This window comes from Simochromis diagramma, unplaced genomic scaffold (genome assembly GCF_900408965.1).
Source record: "Simochromis diagramma unplaced genomic scaffold, fSimDia1.1 OVJJ01000596.1, whole genome shotgun sequence".
NCBI lineage: Eukaryota > Metazoa > Chordata > Actinopteri > Cichliformes > Cichlidae > Simochromis > Simochromis diagramma.
In genome coordinates this window covers 13,820,471-13,840,049 of record NW_024387245.1, presented here as the reverse complement: position 1 = coordinate 13,840,049, position 19,579 = coordinate 13,820,471, and the positions used below count along the sequence as shown (strand labels likewise).

Below are 19,579 nucleotides of genomic sequence, written 5' to 3'. Positions count from 1 at the left end.
CACCAAAATGTGATAGACAGATTTGCCAACCTCAAGGTGAGGCGACATAGGTTAAAAGAAAAGCAAAGATCTGCAGAGCCACAGTAGTATCTGCAGTAAAGATCTTTTCATACATTGTATACATTGTACCATAAGCCAGGGTGTCTCCATTTTTCTAATCTTTTAATAATAATTTGTACATTTCAAGGACTCTTCTAATTTTTGGAGTGTATTTTTTATGTAAGTGTATTATTTTATACATACACTTTAAAAGTGAATCTCTGTCCAAAAAATGCACTCAGTTTACTTTTTACTCACTATGAGCATCATTCATTATTCTCCTGCAGTAATTAAGGTTAGGATATGTTTTTTTTTTTAAATTCCAATCCATTCTTCTTTAGCACCATTTAAATAACCTTTATCAGATTTGATGGTTTTGTTACAGACTTCTCAAAAAGTGTTTTGCTTTTCTTTCACAAATGTGGGGATTAAGTTGTGCTAAAATGTACAAAACAGTGATGTCATGTTTTGTGACAAGGACCCAGGCACAGAGAGACTTGATGAATTTAAGAATTTTATGATTTAATAAAGAAATTTGCAGACTTGCACAGAGAGGGTAAAATTATGATGACTGATAATGGAGATGAAGACAACAGACGATGAGGACAGGGAGGAACAGGGGTTTAAATGCACCAAGGAGACAGTCAGAGGGAACTCGGGACAACTGGAGACATTTAAGGATGCAGGGACTGACAGAGACAGGGAAGAAGTCTCATCGTGACGAGTAAAGTTTACCTTGCCTGGATGGGCAGCTCTCTGGGTGCTCAGCACCCCCAAAGCTCTGATCCTAGAATTGTCCCTGTTCTCATCACAAAGTGCTTGACATCTCACTCATAATTCATATGTAAAAGATGTCTCTAGTAAATCTTTGAACTACTCAGCATCATGTGATTTAATCAAGTTATGCAAATCCAAATTCATTAAACACCAAAACACATGGCTTGCAACACAGTTTTAAAATTTTTTAATTAATATATTTTAATAGCTTTATCAAAAATAATTAACAGCCTGAATAATTACAAATCTTAAACATCCAGCTGTGCTGTCAAATCCACTTTAAGATTATGATAAAATGTTTTGTTTCCATATATTTAAAGTCACTAACTGTTGAATTACCTTGAACACAGGAATTTATCTGTTGAACAAAAGCTTAATATAATAGGGTATTTCACAGCAGCACTTTCGATAATTTGGGAACCACAAAATGTGGTTTATATACTGAGTACTTTAAAGCAAAAAAAGTATATCATAACAGTGGACATGTTTAGCTACACATTAGGACGTTTACTTACTGAACATTAGTGTAAACTTTAACTGTGCTCTCGTGAAATTGTCGTAAGTGCCGACCGGATACACAGATGCATTTACTCACTTTTCAACATGGCGGCTCTTGGCGTGTAGTGTTTTGTTTTGGTGCAAAATCCCACGGATTAATGTAACATTTGGAGGACCTGGTAGCCACCTGGTAAACAAAAAGCTATCACGATACCGTCATTGTTGTTACGTCCTTTAAGCTAATCTATTCCTTCGACTATCTGGGAGATGTATCGTCGCGGAGCGGCAAAGAAAGACAGCAAGCCGGTGAAGAAGGATGTGAGTGACAGTGATAAATACGCCGATCTGTTGGTTTTCGGCTATGCCTGCAAACTCTTCCGAGACGACGAAAGGGCTCTTTACCATGATCACGGAAAGCATCTTATCCCATGGATGGGGGACAAGAGCATCATGATTGATAGGTCGGTTGAACAAACTTAGACCGAAACATTATGCTAACAATCTCTCCTGTCCGCTAGCCTGTCTCAAAATTCAAGGGACCACGTTGGAGTTGTTGCTTGTTGAAGCTTGGAAACACCTGCAACTCGCGACGATTGTTTTATTTCTTGCCTCCTAACGTGTCTTGTTGGATGTCCTGAACTAAAAAAGAAAGAAAATTGGGGGGGAAAAGAAAAACACCTGGTATCTAAAGTTTCTTCGGTAACATGCTAACTTGCAAATGCCTGTCAGTCTTTGCTAATGTTAGCCATGACTGACCTATTTATGCTTTTTGCTGTCAGGTTATTATACACTCCAGCTTACATTATAAGAGAACATTGGACAAATGGATTGAATAAAGTTTATTTGAGACTGGTTTAAGACCACATAGGCCTGCATAGTTCGCGCTAAATGTACCTCTTAAATTGGCAATTGCAGTAAATGTATAAAAATACTCAAGTTATCTGTGAAATCGGCTTTGCATCTTGGCATGTTATGAGAATTTCCTCTAGAAGCTTTTTTCTTGCTTTACACATGAATAATATGTCTAAGCTATAACATGTCTTTTTCCTGTTCTTTTCAAACGGACGTTTTCTAATATAAAGTGGTGAAGTCCCTACAAAACTTGGTATTTTACTATGCTTTTGTTTGCCAGAGCAAATTCTAGCAAAGACAAAAGTTACTGTCATTAAGGTGATTCAGTGTATCATTTTGACTAATTTCTTCCACCTTTTACATAGAAATTGTCCTTGTTGCAAAGTCATTGTAAACCTCCTTGAGTCTTGTATTTCTTTAAACATATTAAGTCAATTGAATCACCTTAGTGTTCAGACCCAACTTATGTTTCATTTGTACAGCCTTTGTATGTGTGTCTTTATTACATAACCCAGTTTTTCCACAGCAAGGTAGGCTAAGGGGTCCTTCCAAACCCCGAATGCCAACCTCAGCTCCAGATTTCTTTGTCTTCATGAAGAAACTGCAAGTGAGAGATGGCGTAGAGGGACGAACCTTGGAAAATGTCGTCCATTTGGGTTCTTACGGATAGGTATTTATGTGCTCGGGTTTGTGTGAATGTAACTTTCTTTGCAGATTTAGAAGTAATGATGAGTGTTACAGGGGATTATTGAACCCTGTAAGGTAAGAAGCGAGTTGCTTTGTTTGTCTTTTTTTTTCTTTTTCATTTCTAATGTTGTTGGCCTGTAAAAACAGGAAGAAAATACAGACAGAAAACTTGCTAGGTATATCAGAGCTCTATCCAAAATAATTTCCAAAGACTTAATTAGTATCATTATTGTGACGTATCCATTTTGAGAAAACATTCATGGAGGACTTACAGAAGTAGACCAGTTTTATATCTTTTGTATTGTGGGTTTTAGGTTTTACGACCTTGGTAAGTAGGCCCATGTTCTGTATGAAAAGTTTTGTCTACTTCCTTTTCTCTAATCCTTTTTATCATCCAACAGATATGATGGACGTGGTCACTTACATGACCTTTCAGAGTATGACAGTGGGTCATGGAATACATCCTACCAGCTGTCAGAGGAAGAGGCCAGGATTGAGGCGCTCTGCGATGAGGAGAGGTACCTGGCACTGCACACTGACCTGCTGGAAGAGGAAGCTAGACAAGGTGAGCAGGATGCTCGTTTAAACATTTAGCAGTAATAGTTTAAAAAAAAGAGTTATATTAAAGGCAAGGAAAAATAATTTCAAAACATCTTATTTACCTTAAATCTGCTCTTAAATAGGATATCATGACCTTACTTTCGTAATCTGTTTTCAAAAGCTGATTTTGTGTCAGTAGCTCAAACTTGTTTTCCGTTTGTAGTCAGGCCTTTTTAATAAAGATGTAGTTGCACGGGCTGATATGTCAGGGGATGCTCACTTAACAGCATTTTTGCCGTCTTCATCTTTTGCTCCAGTAGAAATTTTAAGGTAATGTCTACTGCTTCTTAGGATTTCCCATTTGTGATGAACACACTGACATTTACTTATTGCTAATGCTGGGCAGACACGGTGCGATTTTTTTTTTTCCAGTTGCGCGATTCAGTTCCTGCTCAAACTGTACGATTGACTCGCAGGGGTTAGAAGTTCGTAGGTCACGATGCAGGGTCTCACACTATACGACCCGATGCTCTGATGCGACCTGAGTGCTCACACTGTGCGTCCATAAAATGAAGGTTATAACAGAAATTCTGTCGCTCGCTCTCCCTCTCTGTCTTTCACTCACACAGACACACACACCACCACCATCAACTTTGCTAAATTGCTAATGAAAAACATTGATCAGGCAGCTGTGATTGAGCAGCAATGTAGATCCAACTATTTTCACGGTTGTTGTGGTCGTGATAATTTTGTGAGGCCACACGGAAAAGGCTCGGATGAGCTTTCCAAAGTTCTACAAGTTGTGCCTCCATCGCTTGTGTCCAGATCACACGCTGCACTGCCGTGCAAAAATCGCACAGTGTGATTTTTGGCCCATTTTGAGCCGATTTTTGAGTCGTGCGGCCGTTTTGGCGATCGGCCGAGTTTGGCCTTCATCGTGCGTCGTGCATTGTGTAGTATACGTGGGGTAACGAGAAGCGATTAACACCTCACGACCAGCTCCCGATCATCAATCGCTTGGTCGCGAGGGTGTCACCGCAGTTTCTCACACTGCGCACACGCAAACACAAATGTCAGCGAAAAAGACGGCGCAGCACGGCAGTGCAGCGTGTGATCTGGACACAAGCGATGGAGGCACAACTTGTAGAACTTTGGAAAGCTCATCCGAGCCTTTTCGATGTGGCTGTAGCTCAGGTGGCAGAGCAGGTCAGCCACTAATCAGAAGGTCGGCGGTTCGATCCCAGGCTGCATCCTGGCTGCATGCCAAATATCCTTGGGCAAGATACTAACCCCATGTTTGCCTACTGGTGGTGGTCAGAGGGCCCGGTGGCGCCTGTGTCCGGCAGCCTCGCCTCTGTCAGTGCGCCCCAGGGCAGCTGTGGCTACAATGTAGCTTGCTATCGCCAGTGTGTGAATGTGTGTGTGAATGGGTGGATGACTGAATGTAGTGTAAAGCGCTTTGGGGTCCTATGGACTAGAAAAGCGCTATACAAATGCAGGCCATTTACCATTTACAAAATTATCACGACCACAACAACCGTGAAAATAGTTGGATTTACACTGCTGCTCAATCACAGCTGCCTGATCAATGTTTTTCATTAGCAATTTGGCAAAGTTGATGGTGGTGGTGTGCGTGTCTGTGTGAGTGAAAGACAGAGGGAGAGCGAGCGACAGAATTTCTGCTATAACCTTCATTTTATGGACGCACAATGTGAGCACTCAGGTCGCATCAGAGGATCGGGCGGTATAGTGTGAGACCCTGCATCGTGACCTATGAACTTCTAACCCCTGTGAGTCAATCGTACAGTTTGAGCAGGAACTGAATCGCGCCACTGAAAAAAATCGCACAGTGTCTGCCCAGCATTAGTTACAGCTTGTTGTCAATACGCTGGGGGAAGAAATGAAGTGATCCTCTGCTGAATTTGTAAATTTGTTTGCTTCCAAAAAAAATGAACAGTCAGGTAAACGGGTAGCTTGATTTTAATGGAAATAAACATAATATCATCCAAAACTCCAGGAAAAAAAGTTATAAATTAAATTGCATATCACTGAGTGAAGTAAATATTTGATCCCGAAGCAAAATATGACTTGTTTGAAATACCTTGTTGGTAAGCACAACGGTAAGATTTTTTTTTTTTTTTTGTAGTTATTCACCACGTGTGCACACGTTTCAGGAGGGATTCTTTGTTGAAACGCTTAAGTCCTTTGGCTTTAGAGTTGGTGTTTGTCAACCCAAACCTTCAGCTCCCTCCACAGATTCTGTAGGACTCAGGAATGGCTGGGCCTATCCATGACCTTAATGTGCTTCTTCTTCGGCCACTCCTTTTTTGCCTTGATCGGATGTTTATGGGTCATCGTCATGCTGGGAGATCTATCCATGACCCATCTTCAGTGTTCCGGCTAAAGAAAGGAAGTTCTCATCCAAGATCTTATTGTACAGGGCCCCGCCCATTAGCCCCTCAATGTGGTGAAGTCATCCTGTACCTTTAGTAGAAAAACAGCCCCAAAGCATAATGCTACCACCTCTGTGCTTGGCTGTGGGGATGGTGTTCTTTGGGTCATAATCAGCATTTCTCTTTCCCCAAACGCTGCACGTCGGGTTGACCACGGCACTTTCTCCCAAGCTTAAGATGGACCATCGCACGTGCCTTCTTTAGCAGGGGGACTTTGTGGGCTTTGCAAGAATAATTGATGCTCATTTGATTTCTTTCAACAGTTATCAACTTCTCATCAAGCAGTTTGCTCATTCCAGCCTTATGCAGGTCTATGATCTTGTCCCTGGTGGAAAAGTAGGAATGAAACAAATTGAGTATCTTCTGTGTGCTACATGGACACAGTCTGTGGAAGCCAGAATTCTTGCTGGGAAGGAGTTTAAGTCTCTGGCTAGAACTGAACCAATGATCTTGATGTCCTTATTTCTACTGTGACACTTGGATGGTCGAATCAGAAATTGGTGTAAACATCATGAAAGCTTGGATCCATTACTTTTGTATCAGCAGTTCAGGGTGGCGGCACTGATGTATTGGTGTGATATATTTTCTCGCCACACTTTGGGTTCGTTGTTACCAACTTTAAACAGCAGAGCCGACCTGAGTGTTGTTGCTGACCATGTCCATCCTTTTATTACCCATCTTCTGATGGCTTTCCAGCATGATGACGCATGTGTGTCACAAAGCTCAGATCACCTAAATCTTATTTCATTAGCATGACAGTGAGTTCTTTGCACTCAAATAGCCTCCACACTCACCAGATGTCAATCCATTAGAGCACCTTAGAGATGTGGTGAAACGGAAGGTTTGCATTATGAAAAACTACTAAAAACTTAGTAGGTTAATGTTTATTGCTGCTTCTGTCATGCCTGTCATATTACACTAATTCAATTTATCAGGTCCTCTTTTGAACTCGTGTCATGCCTGTCTTGCTTTTTCACAGTTTAGAAATCTTCACTCTCTTCAAAGGCAGTCTGTGACAGTGTTTTAATTACTATCCAGTGCGTTTTAATTTCAGGCATGCATCATCTTATGAGACTTCTTCTGCAGACTGCCACTGCACATAAAACTTGGATTTTATCCCAACAAAAATTGACAAGTCACATTTGCTAAAAAGTTTAATCTATGCTTCTTAACAAAATCCCTGGATTTTTTTTCCCAGGCCAAATCTTCAGAGCAGAGTGACGCCCCCTTTCTAAGGCCTTTTCAGCTTTTAGACTCTTAAAAAGGGTTGGCTTTAACTCTTGAGTTGAAGAGCTGCAATTTCTATGGAAATCACATTTGACTCATCTAGGATACTTGCATCTCACTCATTTTACATAATATAATGAAGCTGGCTGTTTTGATGACAAAGCATCCTTCTAAAAGACAGACGTAATGACTGTAATTGAATTTAATAAGCCACAGTTTTAAGTGAAATATGGTCTCTTATGCTCAAACTGACAGGTCAGAAGGAATCAGCTAATGGTTTGTGTAAAACATACACACACACACACACACACACACACACACACACACACACACACACACACACACACACACACACACACACACACACACACACTGCAGAAGGTGGATCTTGCAGTCCGGTTTGCCCTTGAATTTGGAGATCTGACCCCATTTTGCTGAGGCGATTACCCATCTGTCCACTTAAGGGGCAGTGGGAAGCATAAGAAATATTTATAGAGTTCAATGAATTTCAGTAGAAAAGGGTTGGCTACAGGGTCCAACATGCATACTTCCTGTCCCCTTTTATATATTACATTGGTAGCATTATAACTATTTGTATATCATAATGATCATGAGTTATTTGAGATTATATATATATATAATACAGAGGCTACTGAGAAACACTTAAGTACAGTCCTTCAACAAGCCATTTGTGCACTGCTTGCCAGCTGTATGCTTTGTATAGGTTGTTGCTTTCATCTCGGAGTGGAGTAAACATTCTTCAGTGGCTCTTAAAATGCAATTTAGTTCATATATTTATTTTCTGGGTGAAAAGCAACCAAAGTAAGGGAAGATATGTTAAGTTTTCAAACCCATTCATATTCATTGACCAGAATAAATAAACATTAGGTTTTAAAGGACAATTGTAAGAAGAATTTTGTGAGCCTGTTAAAGTTTTCTATATATCTGCATGAGTATGTCCTAAAAGTACACAAAAACAATTAACAACAGTATGGTACAACCTTACAAAAAATATTAGCTCGTTTTGAATTTGATGGCAGAAAGGGGAGAGAGGACACAAAAAGCTGGAGAAGTGGTACTAAAAAAAAAACAGCTGGAGGAACATTTTGCAACTAATTAGGTTAACTGGTAACAGATCTGTAGCATCGTTGGTTAGAGAAAACATCTTAGAGAGGCAGGGTTTCTCAGAAGTAAAGATGGACAGACATTCACCAATCGGCTGAAAAACTCTCTCTACAAATTGTGGAACAGTAATGTTGCAATGATGTCTCTTAACATAAAATCATAAAAGACTTTGAAAATCGTATTATATACGGTAGATAATATCATTATGAGAATCAGAAGAAATCTCTGTGCGCAAGGGACAATGCCAGATATAAATAATGGATGCCTGTGATCTTTGGACCCTCAGGTGGCACTGCATTAAAAATAGACATGATTCTTTCATGGAAATCATGGAATTGGCTGAGGAACACTTGTCAGAAACCATTGCCTGCATCCACAAAAGCTCTTATACAAAGAAGAAGCCATATGTTAACGTGATCCGGAAATGCTGCCATCTCCCCTGAGCCTAAACTCAGTTCAAATGGACTGCCAGCATTCAGTCCAAAAGCCTGTATCTCTGAAGGGGGCGGCTGAGTTGACATGTTGCACATCTGAAAGGCACCACCAGTCTTGGAAGTTATATACAGGTTTTAAAGCAAGATACGCTCCCATCCAGAACATTTATATTTCACCAAGACATTCCTATAGCGCAGACTGCATCTATTACAATAGCATCGATTTGTAGTAGATGAGTCTAAGCGCTGAAATGCTCTGTTTGCAGTCCAGATGTTTCACCAACTGAAACATTTAGCATGTCATGAAATGGAAAAAATACAACAAAGATGATCCAGGACTGTTGAGTTTTTAGAATCCACTATCAGACAGGAATGAGACAACATTCCTCTCAGAAGTCCAACGGTCTGCTCAGTTCCCAGTTGTTTACGGGCTGCTGTTAAAAGAAGAGGGGATGCTGCACAGTGATAAACACAGCCTGACCCTAGCTTTTCTGATATATGTCATTTCCATCAAATTCAAAGTGACCTTGTTTTATTCTTAAAATGTAATATTTTCTCAGTTAAAACATCTGATATTTTTTTATATTCTATTATGAATGAAATATGTGTTTATGGAAATTACAAGCTATTGTGTTCTGTTTTTATTTATATTTTATATAACATCCCAATTTTGGAGGGCAGTTGGGGTTGTACTCACTCCAATTCATCTTTTACCTTTCTTTGTACAATTGATTTGTGTGCAAAAGGTACCTTTCTTTGTGCATGACCAACTCTCTCATGAGATTCAGCTCAGACAAGCATCCTGACATTTTCTTTTAGTATTCCTTGGTGTTATTCAGAATTCCCTTTTCTTTTCTATTAATGATGGTCCGTTGTTTTGGCCCAAGCCTTTGTGTGTCACGGACACACAAAGATCCATACGATGACACTGCTAACCCCCTCTGTGTTTCAAAGATGGGAAGCAGGAGGTTCTTACTCTACCTTACCTTACTACCTATGCAGTAAATAATGCAAACGAATGCTTCTCATTTAAACCACAAAGTTTTATTTTGGTCTCATCAACACACAAGACAGGACTGCGTCATTGTTTTGTTTAATTTTTCATCCACTACACGTCTGTATACTGTATATCTAATTAAAACTGACACAGTATCAACTTAAAAAGAGCAACATTCGTTATCGTCACAGAGAGATGTCCTTCATCAATCAAAAGTCATCATCAGTTTGTGCAGACTGGTTTAAAGTGTTCTTCAACATTGCAGTCTCTTTTTTTTCCTGATTATGTGTGTTTCCTAATTCTTCACAGAGGAGGAGTATAAACGTCTGAGTGAGGCTCTGGCTGATGAAGGCTCTTACAACGCCGTGGCTTTTAAATACAGCGCTGACTATTATGACCCCTCTCAGCCCACTGAGGAGGAGGATGCTAACAAGGAATCAGGTGAGAACTCATCACAACTTCCCAGAGTAATGTAGTTACCGTGGGCTCTGTGTCATGTCTAGAATTGTAGTTGATTGTGTGTGCTGCAGTCAGCTGTGAAGAACACAGCAGCTCTTTCTGATATATAACATTTATAAAAACCAACTTTTTTAAATCCAAACAGCCATCTGCCCATTCATACACTTGAGGTGTTTGCTGAAGTTTAATTTTTGCCCAAAAAAAAAGCTCATGACAAATGTGCAAAAAATTCAGTATTGCACTAGAATATCACCTCATGTAATCACCTCGCACCATCTGTGTTACTTTTAGTCCTCTAGCTGTTTGTGACTTCTTGTTATGACTTATTTTGTGAGGAGCCTTCATGGATTCCCTGCTCCCTTGTGCAAACCTTAACCTCCTAAGACCCGAACTCTTCCACGACATGCATTTTTGATTTCTCTTTGATATTTGGGCTGATTGGGACCCAATGAATGTAAAAACAAAGAATGACCAGATTTTTTTTTTTTTTTTTTTTTTACCTGGTTTTTGTTTCTAAGAAAAATGAGAGCCACATATGAGGATATTTGTTTAAAATTTTGATAGAAGAGTAGCAGTATAATGTCCTCGTAAGTGGATCTCAGGCCCTTGTAGAGCAAATTTGAGTATTTTGGTCTAAATAACCCAAAATGTGATGTCCACATATGTGGACGCCAGGTCCTAGGAGGTTAAACTAACAGTCTTTTTCCCAAATGTCATCTAAACAGACCCTTTGCCCTCCAACACACCCTTGTCATGTCTGGAATGACTTCCCAAACATCCTCATGCTCAAGAAAAAAAAAAAAAAAAGACTGCTTCCTAAAAGATAGACACTTACCCTGACACAGTTACTTCTGCTTTAAATATCTGATATACACACAGACTAGTTAAGCAGACTAGATGCCTCTCTGTGTCTCTGGTGAATTTGTAGAGCTGACCCCATGGTATTCAAACATCTGCTAAAGATTCAGATGCCTGTAGAGGGTGACTTCGTGGAAAAAGTCAGAAAGGTCTCACATTTGATCTAGTTTGAGTCGAGCTCTATTTAAACTCTGAAACATTAATAAAAAAGTGGTCAAGAACTTCCCTCTTACCAAAGAGAGCATTAGAGCTTAAGGAAATATATCACAGTAATATACCACGTTCAATCATTCAGGTAAGGAAATCGCAAACAGTTGATTGTGTTTGTGTTGATTGTGTTTCAATGTGAGAAACATTTCGTCACTCATCCAAGTGAGTTCTTCAGTCTCAGCTGACTGCAGGTTTCCCAACCTTATAAACCGTTCAGTTCCATAATGACTGAAACCAGCCCACTGACAAACAATGGGCTGTCAGGTCAGTTTCATGACCATTGATTAACAGCCACCGATCAAAGACCATTGATCAATGACAAATGGCCATGATTACCACAAAGAGTTGGGGAATGGCTGATCAGTGGTTTCACCTGCAGTCAGCTGAGACTGAAGAAGTCTCTTGGATGAGTGACGAAACATTTCTCCTACTGAAAACGCTACGTCCAGATGAACAGAATCAACTTTTTGGATTTATATTTCAATTATTTGGTTCTGATTGATAGCCAAACCAGAAGGTTAAATTCAGTACAGTTTATTACGTGTTCTGTCAAAACATGATAAATGCGTCTTATTGTTAGCCTCTCTGTTAAACCCCACACCAATCATTAGCCAGTCATTTCACAATATACCAATTAGTTTCACATCCTGTCAAAATAAGGAAGCTAATTTGAATAAGCAGTATCTCTTTGCTGAGGTTATTTAAATAATTCACTCTGTCTTCACTGAGTAGCTACTCTGTAGTGTGGCTTTAAATAAAGACAATGCTGGACTTCCCATTAAAAATGATCCGTTTCAATGGTTTTTATTTTAATGTATAATTACCAATGAGATTTACTTTATATAAGATTTAAGAACAAGCTATATTATAAAGTTGCAAGTAGTTTAACCCTGATAACAGTGCTATTATATAACTATATTGAACAGTATTGCTTTTTTATTGCTTTTACTGTATAGCCCTTTATAAGCCTGTCGATTACATATTGTTGCCATGGCACACCTTCCACATGCACCCAAGTGGAATCCATAAGCATTGCTTTTTTTCTTTTTTAATTGCTTCAGAGATGCCTTTTGTTAATATAAAGGACCCCTTATTGGAGCAAACTCCCTACAGTACCTGGTTAAATATTTAAGATCGTTTCCACCTGACCTGTATGTTGTCATCAAGATGAAGGTAAAGGCTAGAGTGCTGTTTTGCTTTGATGTATTTGTGTAGTGGGGAGGTTGGTAGAGGGCATGAGTTTCATCCATTTTTAAAATGTTTTAGGAGTTCAGAAATAATCTTAATGTTATTGCTGAACTGGGTAGATATAAAGTGGGGTTTGTTAGTTTTTTTGTTGCCGATGATTGTCAAAAGTTAATCTGTTTATCGGTATATTTATTTTCCATTCTCATGTCCCTTCATTTGTGTAGAGGAGGCAGAGCCTGAAGAGAGTGAAGAACCATTCGTTGCTCCCGCAGGGCTTTCTATCCCTCCTGATGTGGAGTTGGTGAGTGTTAGATATTCTGCTTCATTTCTTGAAACTCTGACTTTTTCTGTCTTTTTAGGTGGATCTTTAAATGAGTTCAGTTTATTCTTTTCTTTTTCTCATTCTCATTTTCTCACAGACCAAAAAACCATTTTCAAAATCCTATTATCACAATATTTAAAAAACAACAATACTGTACACACTTAACAAATGCTCGCTACTTTCACAATAAGTAGTGAGCTCACAGATGATGGCGTGTCAGAGTGAAAACCAAGCTGGGGAATACACTGTGGTTACTTTGCTTTAGAAAACAAAACAAAATCAGAATACTAGCTAATGTGATGAGCTGGAAATGTAATTCATGTGCCGATTTGCAACCTTGTCAGACATGCTGATCATTCGCTTTTGTAGATGATCGAGTGGCGGTCACTTTGAATTGTATCTCCTTTTCCTTCATGAAGAATAAATAGGCTGGTGCAGCCTGTGCTAAAGGTGCTAATAAAGAAAATACTGAAGCGCCTTTCTTTTGTATTCAGAGAATTCAGCTGCCTCTTATTATGGCTGCCACTTACTTACTAGTTGAAAACACTTCAAACTGGGAAGTGTGCCAAGCTTGTAGAATCATTCCCAAGAATATTTAAGTCTGTCCAAAATCCTTTAACCAAGTAATATGGGAAGGATCCGAATACTTCATATAAAAACAAATTCAGGCATTTATTTTCAGTGAATGAACTAACTATGCAGAAAACTTAATGATCTGTAGACTTTCAAAAGGAGCTGTATGTACAGTGTGCTCTATGTTTAAATGCGATGTCACGACATTCTACATGTGTCTTAACTATAGATTTATGTTGTGTTGTCTGCCTTGGTTTTTGAATCACAGATTCAAATATTTTCTATATAACACGCAAACCAAAGCAACAGAAATGACTCAATTAATTGACTCTGCAAGTTGAAAATACTGCAAGCAGAGTTTCACAGGGGTCTGCTGAAAGGGGATTTTGTCCTGCAAATGTGGAAAGCAGCTGACATACTGAAATAACTTGCCTTGTGATGACTATATTATTGACATTTGTGTATTTAGTACTTTTTTTTTTTTTTTTTTAATTGCATGGCTGTCCAGCCTTACTCTGAGGCAGAATGCCACATAGTTTTTGTTTGTGAAAAAACACTTCTGTGCCAAAAGATAATGTTTCACATTTACATACCATCTAAAGAAGGAAACAGTTGAAGTAATACAAAAATATAACATTTTCTGTTGCTTTGTTGTGTCTGATATCCACGACCAGAAGCCTGATGATTCCCTGTAGCCACTGTCCTATGCAAAGAGAGTCTGTCTCTCCTGTCGTTGTACACAGATGTTGAGAAGTGATCCATCCCACTTAGGAATTAGTGGCAGCGTATAGGGAGAGTCGTTTTATGTGAAAGCAACGAATGCGCTTTTCCTGCTTTCCTTCTTTCAAAGATGAATATAAAAGAGTCATTCTCCCCTGTCAGGGATTAACACTTGTCGGGAAGCATAACACCTCCCTAAGGAAATGCTATGGCAAATGTTGCATGTGAAAAAAGGCATGCTTTAATGCCAGTATTATACCATGGTGGGTATATGAGAATCAAAACAACTTTGTGTTTGCATATATACAAACACAGCATAGCTGCTGCTATGTATGATTTGCATATATTATCAATCTCTACTCCTTGGTTTGTAGGGAATACCACCAGGAGAAGCCCTTCAATATTGGGCAAATTCACAACACAGCCTGATGGGATTCTAATATTTACCTGAAGGATAGATAAATATGTCTGTGACACACTAAAATAAGAGCATGGCTCAGTTTGACGTGCCTTATTTCTCACAAGCTTCTTAATGAAACTATTCAAGGTCTGGTTCAAAATTATTAAGCTGGTAAAATTAAATTATTCATATGCTATGAAAAAGACATTTTTATTATAGCAGCTACCAGTCCATTAATTAGATTAGTTCTGTTTTAGTAGTCTTAAGGTGGACTTTTGCCACTTTCATTTGCCGTTATTAATTATTTTATGATTATTAGATTTGCCCTTGTTTTCACAAGTATAGCTTAATAATAGGTAACACTGAGAGAGAGCAGAGCAGTTTACCTCAAAAGGTCCTTGGCCAAGGATGTCTTTGAGCATTTTAGATAAGGTCAGGGTGTCACATTTTAGTACAGCTCTAGTAATAAGTACAGGTGCAAATTAATCTCTACTCACTAACCTTTGTTAACTGAGAGACAATATGGTTGGAAACATTACATATTACTTTCACATTGGCATTCCTAATGGCTATTCTTTGGGTAACAGTGTTGCAGAATAATAGGTGCGAGGCACCATGCTCTTCTCTTTTTTTATGAGATAAAATAAGTACGTAAAAGTTCCAAACACCCTTTTCCCTTAATTGCTAAGTTCGTAAGTGGAAGTGAGAAGGGATTGTGTATGTCAGAAAGTCCTTGGCAGCTTAAAAGATAATAATGATCTGTTTTTGTTGGACGCCAGTCTTTTTTTTGGCAGTGTTCTGAAAGGTGGTATTTATTATGACTTTCAACTTGATGGGATATGTGTATTCTTTGGAAGACTGCTGCACTTCTCTGTACTCTCTAGGTATTGGCAAAGATTAATCATTGAAAGCACACAAGGCGACCAATAATGAATGAATAATGGACCATTTCTTGTTCCACTGATTTCCACCCCATGTGTATTTTCAGAATTAATGTCATCACAATGAGCATAAGAGTGCTGGGCATGAAAATGTTTCTGTAACAAAATTGCCTCTGTTCTTGGTGTACTGTGTGTTGCATCTTAATGCCCCGTCTGTGGTGCCGATGCTTATTTGTCACAAATTTTTCACCACGTGTCTTGAAGGAGAAACGTTTTCTCCTTTGCAAATTAAAAAAAAAAAAAAAAAGTGTGTTTTTCAGAAGCAGGAAACATAATAATAGAAACTCTCTGCATTTTTAAATGCAATTTCTTAATTTCTTGACTCTTTTGTAGCCGGCAACCATCAAGACCCACAACATCATTGAGAAGACGGCCAACTTTGTCTGTCAGCAGGGGGCTCAGTTTGAGATAGTGTTGAAGGCGAAGCAGTCTGGTAACTCCCAGTTTGACTTCCTTCGTTTTGACCATTACCTGAACCCTTATTACAAATACATCCTGCGGTCCATGAAGGAAGGTCGATACAATGTTGCCTCTGACAGCAAAAAGCAGCAGTCGCAGGGTGAGTTACAGAAAGCATTCACTGGATCCACCACATTACATATGCATGTGTCTCGTACGGTAACTAATGTGTAATTGTTAGATTGATCACAACGTATAAGTAGTCAAACAGTGCGGAATACACTAAAAACATTCATTATTGGCATTAATTTGTTTCATCTGTACATTGTTTTTTTTTCGTTCTGCAGAATCTGATTCTGATGATTCAGATGATGATGGAGATGGGAACTACCTCCATCCCAGCCTTTTTGCCCCTAAAAGGAGCTCTCGCCTGGAGGAGCTAATGAAGGTATTGTAAATTTTTTCTTTCTTTTTTTTCTTATAGTAGAAAGTAGGCTTGTTACCACAGAATTCTTTTAGGTCGACTGGAATATTAATAGGAGAAATTTCTCAGCCAAATATAATGCTGATATTTTTCTTAAAAGATACTCAAATGTTGAGCTGCATAATTTTATTTGTGAACATAAGTTAATGTTTTGGGTGGGGTTTTTGTGGGGTGGGGGGTGTTCTGTAAGACTGATCCATTTCTAACCAGTAGCACCATCTGGCATCTAAAATTGATTTACATGCCTTTAATGCAACCCAAGTCTGTTACTGAGACTAATATCTTAGAGCTTTACTCTGTTTCCCGGTCTTCATGCTACTTCAGTTGTTAGTGCTTTCATGTGCCTTGTCATTAGAGCCATTAGTCTTTGTGCAGCAATAATGGGAGCATGCCTCTTTAAAGAAACATAATGAGCTTCTTTTAGTAGAAGCTGCCTAACAGTTGTCTCCCATCAAGAGGGATTCGTTATCAGATTTTCCCCTGTAATTTTCTACAGAAGACTCATATTTTAATGTTTAAGGTTTCATGGGGTTAAAGCTTAAATCTTGTAGACTTGTAATACCACAATAAGGACGATGACTGTGTATGATTTGAATAATGCAAGATATTTAAATACATGCCATTTTAGAGGGCTTTGAAGATATTTTAATGCATTAAATGCTCCTTTCTCATGTAATGCTTGCGGGAACTCAAATGTTTTAGTATCGCTTTGCAACAAACAACATAATGGTGTGAAATGTTATTTTCACCGGACTGGCCTTTTGTTTTTTTGTAGCCTCTTAAGGTGATGGACCCAGATCATCCCCTGGCAGCACTAATTCAAAAAGCCCAACAGGAAAGAAATGGGACAGCAGCAGTGGCAACAAACCAAGAGGAAGCTCCAGCTAGTCTACCAACACAATACAGCGCCGACCGTGAGTAGAGTCATTCTGATAGAAAAACGCATTTTGACATTTTTAGTTTTTCAGTCATGGTCTTTACATGATGGGTCCCTCTGTACTATTTTGTTCAGCTTTTGTCTTATACACTGCCAGTTATTCATCAAAACTCCTTTCAACAAATACTGAGTGTAGTCTATCATTGAGGAAAATGGTTTCCAGTCTCTGCAGCGAAGAAATACTGAATTCAGTGGGTTTTTTCCCCATGGTAGGCCAGGCGTACTAAACGGTTAGCCTGACCTGAGCCAGTATTCAGATCCAGAAAGACCTTTGGCTTGGGGTCATGACAGGCAGAGAGATCGAAGGCTTGATAATAGGGCTGCCACGATTAGTCGACTAGTCACGACTTCATCGACTATCAAAATCGTCGACGACTAATTTAATCGTCGACGCGTTGTTTGAAGCTTTGTAAGATCACAAAAGACGCAGGATTAAGTAGTAGGATTTAAGAGTGTAATAACGGACTGAAACAGAAGATGGCAGCACTGCATGTACAAGGATGCCAGCTGACGTTAAACCCCGAAGAAGAAGTAGTAGCTCTGTCCCAGAATTCATAGCGTGGCCCAGCTCAGTTTCCAACAATGGCGACAGCTAGTTGGTTTTAATATTACTCTTATTATTCTTTCTGGGTCACAAAATAAACATTTAACATATGTTCAGGCGAGAATGTAGCTGTGTAAACATCAAATACCTGCTCAGTTTATCAAGACGCCACATATTTTTAAAAGCTCTCCGACGTTTTCGGAGACGTCTGTTACCCACCAGCTGCAGTGTTAGTCGGGGTTCAAGGCTCACTAGAGCCGTGAGAACACCGGACTCCTGGCAAATCGTTTTCAAATCCACCGCCGTCTTTCGCTACTCAGGTTAAACATGTAATATAAGTCACTTAGATAACTTAAAAATGTTATTGTTTGGCTTTTTTTAGTATTTTATTTGTTCCTGAGTAAATCTGTTTGGCTGAGATTAAAGTTATAGTTTTTACACAGCTGAGTAAACGTCAAGCAGACAACTGATTATCAGAAGTGTGAGATGCTCGAGAATATACTCCGGTGTCCTGTTATATTTTAGATAGCAAGGAGTTTATTAAACTTCACCGAAACAATCTGCAAATTTCATTAAAATTTAATAAACTACCATCTTGTCTTTATTTTTAGTTAGCACATACTTTAAACACTTAAAGCTGTAAGCTAATGATAGTTATATAAGAGCAGATGCTGCTGGTGAAATAAGCTGTACTTTTATGTCCAATGGATGCATGATCTGATTAGTCGACTAATCGCAAAAATAATCGGTGACTAGTCGACTATCAAAATAATCGTTTGTGGCAGCCCTACTTGATAACATGATAAACGTGTACTGCAGTGCTAATCTGGGTATCAGATGAGTGTTTGAATGAACTGTTTCACATGTGATTTTAAAGTGATTGCTCAGACTTCATGTATAAATAAACACAGGGAGATTATATTGTTCGATGAAATCCTTATCTTGCCAGACTGAATTAAAAACATTCTACTATAACAAAATAAAAATTCTAACAAGATAAAAATAAATAAAATGAGTATCCTAGAAATTTAAAGAATAGTTCAAGTAATGAATGTGCAAACAATGAAATTAGTTAAAGAGTTTTAAAAAAGCTCGAGTTGTATTTATTTATTTTTTAAATACATTCACTCTTTTTTTAAGTTAATCTGATAACGTCTAAACATGGCTTCGTGCATGAATGCCACCCTAGTTCACTTGACCGTCAGGTCAGAGCATAATGGGATTTTACTATAACTTTCAAGGTAGCACAAGACTTGAATGCATGCTGTGGCTTAAACTGATGGTTTTCTCTTGATAACACACTCCAGTATCTTGAGTTTCAGTTCTGATTAAGATCCTTCTTTTGGATGATAGCAGTAGTGTCAGGGTGAAAAAAATCAAATCAATTTCTAATGTTCGATGTTCAAGGTCTGAACATCAAGACTTTTCCATATTTCTGCCCAAAACATCAGACTACTGAGGATGTTATTACGCCTAGCTACGGGTATTCAAATATAATATTAAAAAGAGGGATATCTCTCTGAATTTAAGAGCGAACATCCTTTCATTGGGTGATGTTGTGCAACAAGTCTTTTGCATGTAAGGGTGAAAACCCCAGGCAATCTGTCAAAACGCCTAAAAACACTTTCAGTTTTCTTGATAGAGAAAATTGGATACGTCATTAAAGTCAACCAGCTTAGTGACTAATGTGTTAATATATCCCAGCCTCCACTTTGACACTGACCATTTATTTTGTCCTCGTCCCTTTATTGCACATTCTTCTTTCTTTTTCAATAACAGTCTTTGTGATATAAACCTGCTGATGACTGAGAAACTTTTCTTGGACAGGGGCCACACGTTGACTTTTATAACCCAGTTGCCAAAATAGCTGGAAGTCTTTGTAAATTTGCCAGTGATTTAAATTCTGTATTTATTT

The 19,579-nt window shown here is 38.7% G+C and overlaps 1 protein-coding gene across 3 annotated transcripts in view; it reads left to right on the top strand.

Moving 5' to 3' along the window:
• The first annotated feature begins 1,397 nt into the window (after nucleotides 1-1,397).
• LOC120714027 (splicing factor SWAP) overlaps nucleotides 1,398-19,579 on the top strand; it is a 53,642-nt gene continuing 35,460 nt past the window's right edge. For 2 of the 3 annotated variants that reach the window (XM_040000021.1, XM_040000020.1), the window contains exons 1-7: nucleotides 1,398-1,775; nucleotides 3,255-3,418; nucleotides 9,939-10,070; nucleotides 12,569-12,645; nucleotides 15,634-15,859; nucleotides 16,047-16,147; nucleotides 16,959-17,097. In XM_040000021.1, coding sequence (XP_039855955.1) covers nucleotides 1,582-1,775; nucleotides 3,255-3,418; nucleotides 9,939-10,070; nucleotides 12,569-12,645; nucleotides 15,634-15,859; nucleotides 16,047-16,147; nucleotides 16,959-17,097 — 1,033 coding nt within the window. In that variant the 5' untranslated portion in view covers nucleotides 1,398-1,581. Of the gene's footprint in view, nucleotides 2,837-3,254; nucleotides 3,419-9,938; nucleotides 10,071-12,568; nucleotides 12,646-15,633; nucleotides 15,860-16,046; nucleotides 16,148-16,958; nucleotides 17,098-19,579 lie in introns of all 3 variants that reach the window. The other variant, XM_040000022.1, reaches the window with a different exon arrangement.